The 14197-nt window shown below is 44.8% G+C and overlaps 1 protein-coding gene across 1 annotated transcript in view; it reads left to right on the top strand.

Annotated features, from left to right (window-relative positions):
- The window catches only part of Rxfp1 (relaxin family peptide receptor 1), a 125197-nt gene that overhangs the window by 26885 nt on the left and 84115 nt on the right, over positions 1-14197 (top strand). The window contains exon 2 of the mRNA XM_028880115.2: positions 11209-11346. Within this exon, the coding sequence (XP_028735948.1) occupies positions 11209-11346 (138 nt within the window). The remainder of the gene's footprint in view (positions 1-11208; positions 11347-14197) is intronic.

Genomic DNA, 14197 nt, shown 5'->3' with positions numbered 1-14197 from the left:
AAAAAAAAAAACTTTCCTTGTTTTAGGATGATTTTCTCCACATATTTTGAGGCAATTATGGAAATCCAGCTACTCCATAGTAAATGTTACAGCTCTGAAGGGAAAGGCATCCTGGTAGTTGGAAACCAAGGATTACCTGTAAGTGTTACAGGTCTGAAGGGAAAGGTATCCTGGCAGTTAGAAGCCAAGGAATACCCGCAAATGTTACAGCTCTGTTTCAGTGGTGGATGGTTTCCCCAGAAAAGTATAACAGTCCTTGCTCAGGTAAACGTTTTCCTAATACAAGTGTAACAACTCTGCTCCATCAGGGGAGGGTTTCTGCAGTGAAACTGTTACAGCTCTGCTGTGCTCTGCTCAGGAGAAGGGCTGCAGCCCTACTTAGCTTCCCCAGAATGTAACAATTAGGCTCCTGCAAGGGAAAGTTTCCCTAGCCAAAATGTTACAGTTCTCCTCTGCTCCACTCTGCTGAGAGTCCTTTCAGCTCTGCTCTGCTAAGAAAGTTTCCCTGCGGAAATCTATCAGTTCTGCTCTGTTCCAGCAAAAGCAAGTTATTACAACTAATCTCACTCAAGAGATTTATTGGGAGGGAAGAATCCAGGCAAGCAGCTGCCTCTGCCATGGTGGAAAAAAGGCAGTCCCAAACTGAACAGGTACAGGGTTTATGTAAGGTTTCTTAGGGGTGGAGTTTTCCAGGGTGAAGATTTTCAGGGTGGGTTTGGTAGGATCTCAATTCCTGAGTTTAAAACAAGCTCAGAGATTCTTTGGAATTTGTGCTCAGGGACTGGTTGGATTTCATGCTCTGAGATTGGTTGCATTTCAATTCCTGAGTTAGAGAAATAAAGACAGGGTGTTTCCTTGGCTCTGGTCTCGGGGCCAGGGTGTTCTTTCACTGGCCGTTTTTACCCTACATCCATACCTAGCTCTGCATTTCTCAAACTACACTCTTCTGAGATTTTAGAGCAGAGAAACTGCCCTGTGCATGTGGCATGTTTATCAGCATCCCTGGCCTCTACCTACTAGATGTCAGTAACACTGTCTACATTCTGACAATCTCCAGCCAGATGTAGATGGAGCTACCTGTAGTCTGAGCTACATGGGACACACATTAGTCAGGACTCTGTAGAGGAACATAACTAACTGAAAGGGGTGTGCTAGATTGGTTTACACAATAAGATCTAGGTGGTCCAACACTGGCTGCCTCACACTGGAGAGGCCAAGCATTGGAAGTAGCTCTGCCCATACAGGTGGAGGTCTCAGCAATCTCAAGATGGCACTAAAAGCCTGGAGGATTTCTGGGGAGCTGCTTGTCTTCAGTCTCCTTTGGAAGTCCAGAGTAGCTGGTTATATCAGTAAAGGATATGGCTAGAGTCTAAATAGTACTCCAAAAATTAAACACCCAAAACCTCCCATCAACAAGTAAGCAAATGAACTGGCTAGCTCTCCAAAGAAGAAATGCAGATGGGCATGGATACATGTCATGCCTTTCATCTCAGCACTCAAGAGGCAGAAGCAGGCAGATCTCTGTCAATTCAAGACCAGTGAGAGCTACATAGTGAGACCCTGTCTCATAGAAAGGAAGGGAGGGACATACAGACAGACAGATGGATGAACAGATGGACAAAAGACAGGCAAGTAGCTAACCTATATTTGAGAAAAAAAATGTCCAATAGTCTTATCATGGAGAGACTACAAATTAAAATGACTTTGAGAGTCTATCTCAACTCAATCAGAATAATTATTTTCAACTGCTTGCTGCTGGTAGGAATAAGAATAACTTCCAATTTTCTGGAAGTCCTTCGGAAAACTAAAAAATAGAACTACCACATAGCCTACCTATTCTACTCCTGGGCATATACCCAACAGAATCATCAGCATATCACAGAGACACCTGAACATCCCTGTCTTCCATGTTTGTTGGAACACTAGTCACAACAGCCAAGGTATAGAATCAGCTTAAATGATCATTAATAGATGGAGACAAACATTACCTAGATGAATGGAATTATGTAACTCAACAAAATGAATGGAACTGGAGGCCATCATGTCAAATAAAATAATCCAGTCTTGAAAGGACAATTATGGCCTGTCTCTCTCATCTGAAGAATCAAGATGTAATTATGACACACACACACACACACACACACACACACTCAGATGTAAGACATAAAAGCAGAGAATGATGGGGCTGGAAGACAAAATCAAAAGGGATGGGAGAAAGAACAAAAGACGGTAATGGAGAATGGGAAGATAAATATCACTTTGTCTCTCTCTCACATACAGAACCTAGATTTAATGATATGCTAGGACATGAAAGCACAAGGGAGCTATTTAGGAGGGAGGAAAGCCATTGAGTTATTGTGCTCACTGATTTTTTTTTCACATAATGAAAGCTAAGATTGAGGCTTTCAGAAAATCACAGATCTATGGAGGTGATGGATGAGGGCTAGGGGCCGTAGTCCATGCAGTCCCAACACTGACTGCTTTTCTTCCACCACACCAGGGACAGGTGCGCTTTGCAAATATTTGTATAACAATTAAGCATCCAATATTAAGACAAGTGGCTGCAAATTCTGAATTAATGGCTTGTGTATTGACAAAGAAAGATTGCTTCTTTTTCTAATATAAATGGCAAGATTATAACATGCAAACTGGAACAGCAGGAAAACAGTCAAGAGATGCACTTACCTTTTCAATAGAAAATTGATATACTTATAAAATTCTATGATACTGTTAAAGGCTTTCCTCTGCTTCAGTGATATTATTGAATTGACGTAAGCTTGACACATGAAATTAAATGACAAATGAAATTTACCATCAGGCCAAAGGAACCTCAGAACTGTGACTATTCATTCATGGAAAACCAAGGTACAAAGCCTGCAGGGTGTCTTAATGTTTAGTGGGGGCCTTTCTTCCACAGAGGAAAGGCAAGCTCTCTCCTCCATAGGTTGGGGATGCTGACATGGTATTTGCAGGAAGCAGAGGGGCCCAGGCTCTGCTGTAACTGCTCCTCCCCAGCTTATGTGGAGACTGTGAACTCAAGGCTTCAGGGCTACTGGGGCCCATCCCGTCACACAGAACACAACACACCTACATGCCAGTCCCACAACGTCCCCGTGCCCAATGTGTCTCTTTGCTTCCATCTAACTAGACACCAGGAAAGACGTAATAGTTCAGGGAGGTCTCTAATCTCAGTTGATCTGATCGGGCCATCAAGAATCACACCAATTCTTACCTCCTGCTACCTGAGTACCGTAGTCTCCATCTCTCCCTGGTGACCCTGTCATCCTTTCAAATAGATTGCCAACCTGAGATTTCTCTATAAAAGGAAATTGTGTGGAAAAGGGATACTCACCTTGCTTGCTTGCTTGCTTGCTTGCTTGCTTGCTTGCTTGCTTGTTTTGTTTGAGATAGCATCTCACTGTGTAGTTCTGACTGGCCTGGAACTCACTATGTAGACCAGACTGACCTCAGAACCTCAGAGATTCTCCTGCCTCTGCCCTCCCAGTGCTGGTATTAAAAGTGTGTGCCACCACACCCAGCTTACTAGAAATTCATTTATTAGAAGAAAAAAAAACCTGACCCTACCTGTCTAAATAACAAAGGTTTATTCTTCAGACTGGAAAGAATATGGTGGACTGTTGATTCCATGGGCAGGCATGTCTCAGCATCCGTGAGTTTCCTTGGTTTCACCGGTGCTTGTTAACTCAAGAATTGTGAGGACACTGCTGAGGATCTACACGGCATCTCATGATGGAGGCTGGAATATGAAGGCATGGCAACAGTGGCATTTATCTAGTTCCAGGAAAGCTAGCTCCTCCAGGACTTCCTAGGGAGTCCCACAGGCAATCTCCATGGCTGGAAGAATGTGCTGCAGCCACCTGAAAGCAAGAAGGCTAGGAAAGGTGTTCTTTCTAGACTCTTAATGGGAGGCAGTGAGAGGGGAGGGTTTCTGGGATAGCCACTAACCAGCAAGGCAACAGTGTCAGCCACACTGTGTCTAACAATAATATGAGTTTATTATACATACTTTCTAATTTCAGATCTTATTATTCTATTCATAATCTTTTTTTTTTGAGACTGGGTTTCTCTGTGTAGTTTTGGTGCCAGTCCTGGAACTCACTTTGTAGACTAGGCTGACCTCAAACTCACAGAGATCTGCCTGCCTCTGCCTCCTAAGTACTGGGATTAAAGGCGTGAGCCACCACTGCCAGGCTTATAATCTTTCAAGATGGGAAATCACTTTCACTTTCTAACTTACCAAGTTCAGCTTAAGTTGAATGAACTGAGCTCCTTGCAAACCCCTTCACAAATACATTGAGCTATTGTTTGAAGAAAATCTACACGTAAACTTACTTTATTTTATATGACTTAAATGTTTGCTTAAAATTCTAGAAAATCTAATAAAATGAATTTTAAATATAGCAAATGTCAACTTTTCTTAAGCGTTTCAATGCTGCTTATATATTTCTTTTTGCTGCTTATATATTTCATTCCATTTTTTAATTAAAGTGCACATGTAGAACCAGATGCAGTGATGTTTATTTGTAATCACAGGTGCTTGAGAATCTGAGGTAAGAAAATAAGAGTTCAAAACCAGCTTTGGCAATGTAAGAAGACTATGTCTCAAAAAGAGAAGGAAAGAAAGAGAGAGAGAGAGAGAGAGAGAGAGAGAGAGAGAGAGAGAGAGAGAGAGAGAAAGGGTGAATATAGCTGGGGTTGGAAAGATGCTTCAGCAGTTAAGAAATCATAATCATACTGTTCTTCTAGGGCACTGAAATTTGTTTCCTGTACCATGGCTGGGCAGCTCACAGCTGCCTGTAACGTCAGCCCCAGGGTGTCCAACAGCCTTTTCTGGCCTCCTCAACATCCACACATGTATGACAGACAGATACATACACACACACACACACATAGATATATATAAATAAATTTTTAAGAAAAATATATTTTAAGAAAAAAAATATATATTATCCTTCAAGGAGAGAATTGTTTAAGTCAGCCAGAGCTTCATCTCATACAAATAAGTAGAGGGGTGTGTGTGTGTGTGTGTGTGTGTGTGTGTGTGTGTGTGTGTGTGTGCACGTGCACACGCACACGCGCGCATATGCTCATGCCACAACATACATGTGAAAGTCAGAGAACAACTTGCAAGGTTGGAAGCTAGGTCAACAAGCTTGGTGGTAAGCACCTTTATCCACTAAGCCAGCTCACTGGCCCAAAGAGATCTTTAAGAGGACAAATAGTCAGTAAGAAAGTCTGTGTTATCTCTGTCTGTGTACATCTGATGTGGGTCTCTATCCCTCCTCTGGGGCTATCCTTGTTACTGTTCTATTGCTGTAAAGAAACACTATGACCAAGGCAACTCATAAAATAAAGCATTTAATTGGGGCTTGCTTATAGTTTTAGAGGATTAGTTCATTGTCATTATGATGGGGTGCTGGGAGCAGCAGCTGAGAGCTTTGCACCCTGATCCATAGGCAGCAAGCAAAGAGAGAGACATTGGGCCTGGCACTGGCTTTTGAAACCTCAAAGCCCACCCCCAGTAACACACTTCCTCCAACAAGACCACACCTCCTAATCCTTCCCAAACATTTCCATGCCCTGGTGACTAAACATTCAAATATATGTGGCTATGAGGGCCATTGTCAGTCAAACCACCAAGGGGCTGTGTATACCCCAGGAAAGGGATTTATCAGAGGTTAGCCTTGACCTCTCTCCTAGGAGCAGACTGGCCCCAAAGAGGGAGACGATACCAGCTTTAGTTCCCAGACATTTCTGCTGTTAGTCAGATAAATGAGCTCTGAGAAGGCACATTTCTCCATCTGTTGAGTCCCAAATGTCTTCAGCTCAAAATATCAACTCTGGAACTCCAAGTAAATCCCCACACCTGTTAAAGGATAATTTAACAAGAATTGGGAGGAAGAAGAGATTAGAAGTCATGAGTCATACAGATATAAAATCAAAGTATCTCAAAGATTTTATTTAACTCATTTACTAATGAGAGAGCCAGTGGTAATTCAGGAGACATTGTGTATTCGTGTGTGTGTGTGTGTGTGTGTGTGTGTGTGTGTGTGTTTAGCCAATAGGAACGATGGAATAAAAGCATACAAAATCAACCAATACCATGAAACAATAATTAATTTTTCTCACCATCTCATTCCTGCCACAGAAAATCTATATTTCTAGGGACAATGGTTATTTGCATTTTTATATGCCAAAGCTGAAAAAAGAAAAAAAAATGTGAACTCAAGATAACTCCATTCATTGATCTTGTGTGTTTTTCCCACCTCAAAGTCTTTCTTTTTTTATTTTTTCTGTCACATTGCTGCCCTGGAACAGCCAGACACCATGAGGCACCTGGATAGTCAGGTGACGGGTAGGCTGACATGCTTTCCTATGGATGGTTTCTTGACGAATCTTTGGGTAACTTTCCAGAGAGGTTCATTTTCCTGTCTTGTATCTGTCAGCCCCACGACAACACGGCTTCCACTGCTGTAAGCAGATGATGCCATGATCACAGGGAAGCATTCTTCCCACGTCTTTAGATGTTGCCTCCAGCGTCTTCAAAGCACTGCTTCCTGGCCCTTTGTCCTGAACAATCATGTCCTAACGCCATTTGGTGGCCCCCGGAAAGGTGTTCTGTGTTGGGATGTAAGGAGTGACAGGCAGAGGAGCATGTTAGAGATGCTCAGCCGTGAAAGCCATCCACAATGGGGAGTAGATTGTCAGTGTAATGACACTGAAGTTATATAAAGAAGATCCCTCACTGTTAGAAAAGCAGGGAGAGAAAGTTAATGAGAGAAAATCAGACTTAGTCTTATGACGCTGCAGAGGAGGAGGGACTCATATTCAGTATGGCAAGATGTACTGATAAGTAAATACAGATGTCTGCATGCACAGGTCTGAATAACCATACCACACCAGTCCATCCACTGAGGACACCAGGCCCAACAACATCCCAGTAACAACATGTGTATCCAGAGTCCTTATCTTGGTTTCTAAATATGATTCGACCCTGGGAGGAGCCAGAACTCAGAGAAATGGTGGTTTCTAGAGCCAAAGCAGGCAAAAGAGATGATTTTGAAAAAGTCATTTAGTGCCCGAAAGCATGGAAGTCCTCAGACACCAGTGGGTTCTGCTGAGGCTCGAGAGAATCAAAGCCGGGCTGAGGTTGTTCCTACTGCCAAAGATGGAGAAATGCAGGGGGCAGCAGGACCAAGGGACCAGTAAGATGGCTCAGCAGGTTAAGGCACTTGTCACCAGTTCAATTCCTGGAACCTACTCAGTGGAAGGAGAAAACTGGATGCACAGAGTTGACCTCTGCCCTCCACACGGGGGGCCCTGGTACACTTGCCCACTCATCCCCACATCACGCACATACACACAACAATAATGATTTCTAAAGGAAACAAAGGTGGTTCCAGACAAAACTAAAAACATAATAAATCATCTCAAGGGCTGAGTCAAACTAGACCCATCTACTTAAAGGATATCTGGGAGCCCCAGCTTGAATAGAAGCTGAGGGTCTCGTGGGAAGGGCAACTCAATGTTAATCTGATTTGGATGGCTGTGTCGTGTAGTAGGAGAACGCCTTTGCTTGTAGGGAATATATAGCGAATGTCTAAGTATCAGGAGAGAACTTTACTCTCAGATAGTCTGGGGAGATAAAAAGATTCTTATCCCATATTAGCAGGTTCTCTGTCAGTTTGAGAATTGAAAATCATAAACTAACATTAATCTAATATTAATTATATTATAATTATAATATCTAAGGCTTTTACTGTATCTATTGATCATAATGTTATGGAAATAGGCTAATTTCATGGTACCGTCATTGAAAAGCTGTATCCACACTGAATGTAAATTTAAATTTAAGAGATAAGATGTAGGCTGGAAATTTATTCCATAGCAGAGTATATGTTTAGCATTCCAGAGGCCCTGGGCTTAACCTTGGTACCGTCGACAAAAAAAAAGAAGCATAAAAACATAGTAATAACAAAAACAAGTGGCTCAGAATATTCAAACCAGGGGGATGGAAGCACAGCCATGTTCATCCAGCTAAAACTTGAAACAGTTGCTGGGGCTGGAGACTGACAATTTCTCAACAAGGATTTGTTGGTTGTTTTTCATCTTGATCTTTAAAGTTCATTCTTTAAAGTTTAATAAAGAAGATATTAAAATTCAGGGTCAACACATATGTGCTCCTGAGATCTCTGTTCTGGGATTCACAATTCTTAGTTTCCACTGTGGTTTAATCAACTATTGGAGGGGAATGATGAATCAATGAATTTTAAGATAACTTCACAAATGAGAAGGGTATTTACACCATAGTGTATGACGCCAGTGCTATGATTCCGTTGCCCGAGGTGGGGGGAAGGGAGGCTGTTTGTGTGTATTTCTGTACAGGAGAATGAGGGGGGACCTGCATGTGTGTATTGCTGTATGGGAGAATGCACATGCGTGTGGGTGCCCACAGGGGTCAGTGGTGTTGGATCTCCATAGAGCTGGAGTTACAGCAGGCTGTGAGCCACCTTACTTGGGTGCTTGGAACCAAACTCAGGTCCTCTGGAAGAGCAAGGTGCTCTTAGCCACAGAGCCATCTCTCCAAGTCCTGGAGTGTTGTTTAATGAGTCTCAACATTACAATCATGGTGGATACATTTGCCAAAATCCCATTTGTCAAGACCAAGAATGAACTGTACTCTAAAGGACAGGCAGCGATGACATGTTGGTTCATCTCGTCTAACAAATGCGCCGCGCTAGGGAGGCCTGACGGTGTGGTGGGAGAGGCCCTGCTTGCGTGGGTATAGAAGCATGTGGGACAGGTGCCGTCCGTTCTTTTTTCTGTGCACTGAAAAAAGCTCCAAAGAATAACGTCTACTTTACCCTCAGTGTACTTACCCTTCAAAGTCAGAGTTTCTGGACCTTTCAGTTCTTTCAACAGCTTCAAGACAAAGGTGCTTCCTCTAAGTTTACTCCATACACTTTCTTCCAAGCATCTGTGAGACAACTGTTACTCCTTGTTTTCACATCTTTAATTTTCCTATTCAGCAGATCTCTTTCCAAACCCTTCAAGAGGCAAACAATGGCAGGGTCTTTGTTACAATTGGTTTCTTTCTTATCATCATAAGATAAAAAAGCACACAAGCCGGGCGTGGTGGCGCACGCCTTTAATCCCAGCACTTAGGAGGCAGAGGCAGGCGGATCTCTGTGAGTTCGAGGCCAGCCTGGGCTACCAAGTGAGCTCCAGGAAAGGCGCAAAGCTACACAGAGAAACCCTGTCTCGAAAAAAACCAAAAAAAAAAAAAAAAGCACACAAGAGAATTTGAGAGCCAAGATGTAATGGCCTTTTGTTAACTGCCTTTGGTTTAAATTGGGGTCTGTCAGGGACAATTAATGTGCCCAACTCTTTGAAGTTTCAAAGTTCCCATAGTCCTCTTTGTTCTGTTATGTGCTCATACGGGTAAAAGGCATTTAATTTTAGATTGGCCTGGAATATCCAGAACATATTCTCTCCTGATAGCATGATTTCAAATAGTAACTAATTTTCTATCAATCAGTAAATAAATGTTTGCCTAATAAGAATAAAATCTCACCTTGAAGTAAGACAATATAGTCTGAGGCAGGAATTCCAGCAAGACTGGCTTCTAGCTCTCCAAGAAAAGGTGTGAAGAGAGAGAATGGTGCCCTAGAGGTCCCAGGAACTAGAGAAGGGATGGGACAGGGAAGCAGGGCTGGAGATGGAGGATGGGTTCGTGGGTCTAATGCTGAGCAGAGTAAGAGGCTGCATGGCAAGGCTCTGGTAAACGATGGAACCAAAGGGCATGTGCCCCATGTCTCCTCTCACCCCCGGCACATCCCAGGACACTGAGTGAAGGCACAGCCTTGCCCCTGGCTGTTCGGGCCGCTTCCGCTGTCTCTTCTAACTGTGATGTGTGTGTGTGAAATGTGTCTATTTTCTCCCCTCTGCCAACTCCACCCTAGACTCAACTCCATCGTCTTTCAGTTGGATTGCCACAGTCTCCTCAGCAGCTGTCTGTCTCCCTCACTCACCCTCTGAGATCTGTGACCCAGCTTTGGCAGCCAGGAGGATGTGAAGAGAGAAAGCACATGCCCTCTCTGGCTGCAGGGCCAGGTCCCTGGCTGCAGGGCCAGGCCCACCTTCTCTTTCCCTTGCATTTTAAATAAAGGTCAAAATCGTCCCCTTTGTCTGCCTCCTCAGCCCCAGCTCAAGCCACACATGCCTGCTCGTTGTGCTCCATCACAACCCTGGTAAGGCACCTGGTCGTCAACCTAAACCCACTCACCTCCACACACACCCCTGCCACCCCCTGCTCCACTGATTGCCCTCTACATTGCTGCTCTCTGCTTACTCAGACCACTTTCTCAGAGGCCTGCTATACAGATCCCAGCAGCTCGTGTCCACGACAGCACAGGTCTCATTTCACTGTGCACCTCTCAGTTTGGAATTATTTATTGACTCGTTCGGGTGAGTCCTCCCAACAGACAGCGGTCCTGGCCAGGACAGCAGATGGGCGCTCTAGTCAATGCCCTAGACAGTCTTTTTTTTTTTTTTTTTTTTTTTTTAAAAGATGTATTTATTTATTATGTATACAGTGTTCTTCCCCCATGTACGCCTGCAGGCCAGAAGAGGGCACCGGATCTCATTCTAGATGGTTGTGAGCCACCATGTGGATGCTGGGAACTGAACTCAGGACCTCTGGAAGAACAGCCAGTGCTCTTAACCTCTGAGCCATCTCTCCAGGCCCTCCCTGTACAGTCTTGCCAGAGCCTCACAATAAAAGCTGAAAGCTTTCTACAGAAGAGAGGAACGGAGCTGAAGTTAAAATACAAGCCTACTTTCATTAAAAAGGGGGACTGAGAAAACATTTGAGAACTGGAAACACGGTTTAGTGGCAGAATGCTTGCCTAGTACACAGTAGGTTGTAGGTCCCATCCCCACCACTTCGGCACTCACAGAGGAGTAAGGGCAATGGACAAAGAAAAAGAGGCTGGCAAGAGAATGCTAGGAAGAGAAGCCGGTGAGAGCATCCCAGTGAGGTGGAGGCTCTGGAAAGCAGCCACGGCTGTGGCGGATGGCTAACGGGACCAGGAGGCAAATGTGTGGGAACTACGCCGGGGACTGCCTTTGGTGCTATGTGTGCCTTAACCTCCTCCCAATGTCCCCTCTCTCTCCCTCTCCCCGCAGTCACTCCCGGGAGTGCACAGGATGTCAGCTGCCCCCTTGGCTCCTTCCCCTGTGGGAACATCACCAGGTGCTTACCTCAGCCGCTTCACTGCAACGGTGTGGACGACTGCGGGAACCAAGCCGATGAGGACAACTGTGGTGAGTGGGGAGCCGCCGAGCCTCAGCCAGCAAGGCCTGGCCTCTCCAACCGGAGAGAACTGAACGCAGAGGGCATGTGGACCAACAGCTGGGTTTGCTTCGGTGTCTGCTCTGTGAAAGGACCAGAATGGGCACAAGACACCCCAAGACCAAGTTCTCAGCACCAAGGAGATTTATTGGCCCTGGAGGGACAAAGGCATGCCTCGAGATAGAGAGGAGACGGATGTATCCCATAGGCAAACGGTGGTTTATAAAGGGAATAGGGGAAACCCCGTGTTAGGATGAGTGGTTTGTTTTGATTGGGCATGTTAATTGGGGTATCCAAAAGAGGGCTTTTGATTGCTGGGCTTCAATACTTGGATAGCTGGACCTTGGTAATCACTCAGGAGGAGGAAGTGGCCAAATAAGGGAATAGACCTTGGTGGCTAGCTTTAGGAACGTAATCTAACAGTTTAGCAAGGCAGAGGGACTGGGAGAGAAGGGCAAGCCTGCCAGAGCTGTGTTTGCCATGCTTGGGTCTGCTAGAGCCCTCCACCTCCCCGGTACTGTTAATACAGTGATGAACTGTCACATCCAGCTCCCACTGATTTGTAGGGAATACTGTTGCCCTCAGTATTTCAGATAAGTAGTTATTCCGCACAATCAAGTGTTTTTAAGCCCAGAAACCTACAGAGCTCACGTCTTTGAGGCACCATGGTGTCAAAATCCAGAACATGGTCTCCAGAGACTGAGCCTAGGAACCGCTTTCACTAATTATGCAAACTTTTGAGAACACCTCATAGCCTCGTCACGCCTCAGTTTCCTCATTTTGTAAAAGGGTTTAATGGCCGGGCGGTGGTGACACATGCCTTTAATCCCAGCACTCGGGAGGCAGAGCCAGGTGGATCTCTGTGAGTTCAAGGCTAGCCTTAGCCTGGTCTACAGAGCGAGATCCAGGACAGGCACCAAAACTACACAGACAAACTCTGTCTTGAAAAAAAAAAGGGGGGGGGTTAATGATTGTACCTACTGTGAGACTTTGGGAAGATTAAGTATCAAGGATTAGGAGAGTGCCAGGCGTATGACCAGGACTCACAACCTGTTAGAGACTGTTGTTCTACTTAGCGCAGCTGGGGAGGAAATGTAAGAATTCCTGAAAACAGAAGTGGGTAACTGGGACTCGCTTGTCCCAGTAACAACCTGCCCTACGACCTTACAAGGCCAGCAAGTGAGGCTGTTGGCCAAGTCGAATATTTAGGAAAATAGCTTACAGTTGATATTTTTATTCAAATTCCAGAAACTTGAGAGGACAAATTTATCAAAACAACTTGAATGCCCTGAAACTGGTTCACTGCAAAAGGAATCTGTTAGTCAATACCCAAGTTAATAATATTCTCCCTTGTGGGAAAATACACTATTTCTGGAAGACAAAAACATACCTACAATGCTAGCATTGGATGCGCTGTGTATGTAAATGATAAGCCTGCGGGAGGTCTTGCTGCCCCACTCTGGGTGTTCCAGTTTCATGAAGCACCAACCCGAATGGATTAAACTTCCTTGACAAATAGACCTGGAAGGAGACAGAGCTTTAAAAACCTCCATTCTGTGTAAACCTCACTTAGTTTATGTCATAGAAGTCATGCTTGGGCCTCTAGACACAGGTCATTTCTTGTAAATGAATCTTATGATCACAAACCTAAGTCGTTGTCCTCAGGGGGTATGAAGTAACTATTTTCACCCAACTCCTTGCTGTGGGAATCCCAGTACAATAGCCAAGAACTGTAACTCGCTAACAAGGTCCTCAGTCTCCCTTCCTAAGCCTCCTCTGGCTGAGCGTCTCGCCTGGGCTGAGGTACGGAAGAGCAAGCTGCGATTTCTCTTACTTTGTGATGGTCCACATCTGTTCATTTGATTACCATGCCAAGTGGGCAGAAGCGAAGCTGGATTTAGGCAAGCTGTCAATCACCAAGGCACACCCTCCAGCCTCGGGCTTTTACAGTGTGGTTTGGTTTGGTTTGGTTTTGCTTTGTTTTGTTTTTTTGTTTGATACCTTCCCCTAGTTGTATTTTCACAACTTCTCAGTTTGGAACACTCTCTGTACATGGGTAGTAAGTCAAATGCAGACACTTAAAGTGGTGAGCGGAAACTACACACACCTTGGAGTGAGAGGTCCGCAAACACGTCAAAGAATCGCGCTTGCTAAACTAACCGAATATCGCTCCGTTCTTAAAAATGAAAATGTAGCGGTGGTCTGCATGCTGCCAGCCACTTTCCTCTGCACCTGCTTCTTGTTTGGACACAGTCCTAGGTGGAGTCCCATCAAGTGGGACGGTTCCAGGAAGCACAAGCCTGGCCGCTCTCTCAAATTCACCAGCAAAGGTGGATTTCAGCCTAAAGGAAACTCGAGCTTTCGTGCCAGTCTTAAAGAGACCGTATTAAAGAATAAAAATAATGAAAGTAGCAGTCCTTGTGGTGATAATCTTTAGTCCAGTGCTTTCCTCAAAACCCCCCAGTCAGCAACTCACACAAAGGTAATAAGGCATTCAATACAGCTGGCTCAGCCTCCAAGATTTCTACTGCAATGCTGGAATGGAGGGCGGTAAATGACCCTTCTTCTCCTTTATAGAAAATGGGATGAAAGAGCGCCTATGGCCACAGGTTGGTAAAAGGATTCCCTGAAGGCTGGGGACACAGCTTGGCAGTCAAAGCACTTGCAACTCTCGCAGAGACTCTAAGTTCAGTTCCCTGCACCCATGTCAGGTACCTCAGAACCAGCTCTAACTCCAGCTCCAGAGGATGTGACTCCTTCCAAGGGCAAGAGACAGAGACAGAGAGAGAGACAGAGAGAGAGAGAGAGACAGAGAATCTTTCC

The sequence above is a fragment of the Peromyscus leucopus genome, chromosome 6 (assembly GCF_004664715.2).
Source record: "Peromyscus leucopus breed LL Stock chromosome 6, UCI_PerLeu_2.1, whole genome shotgun sequence".
Taxonomy (NCBI): domain Eukaryota; kingdom Metazoa; phylum Chordata; class Mammalia; order Rodentia; family Cricetidae; genus Peromyscus; species Peromyscus leucopus.
This window is presented reverse-complemented; position numbering and strand designations above follow the sequence as displayed.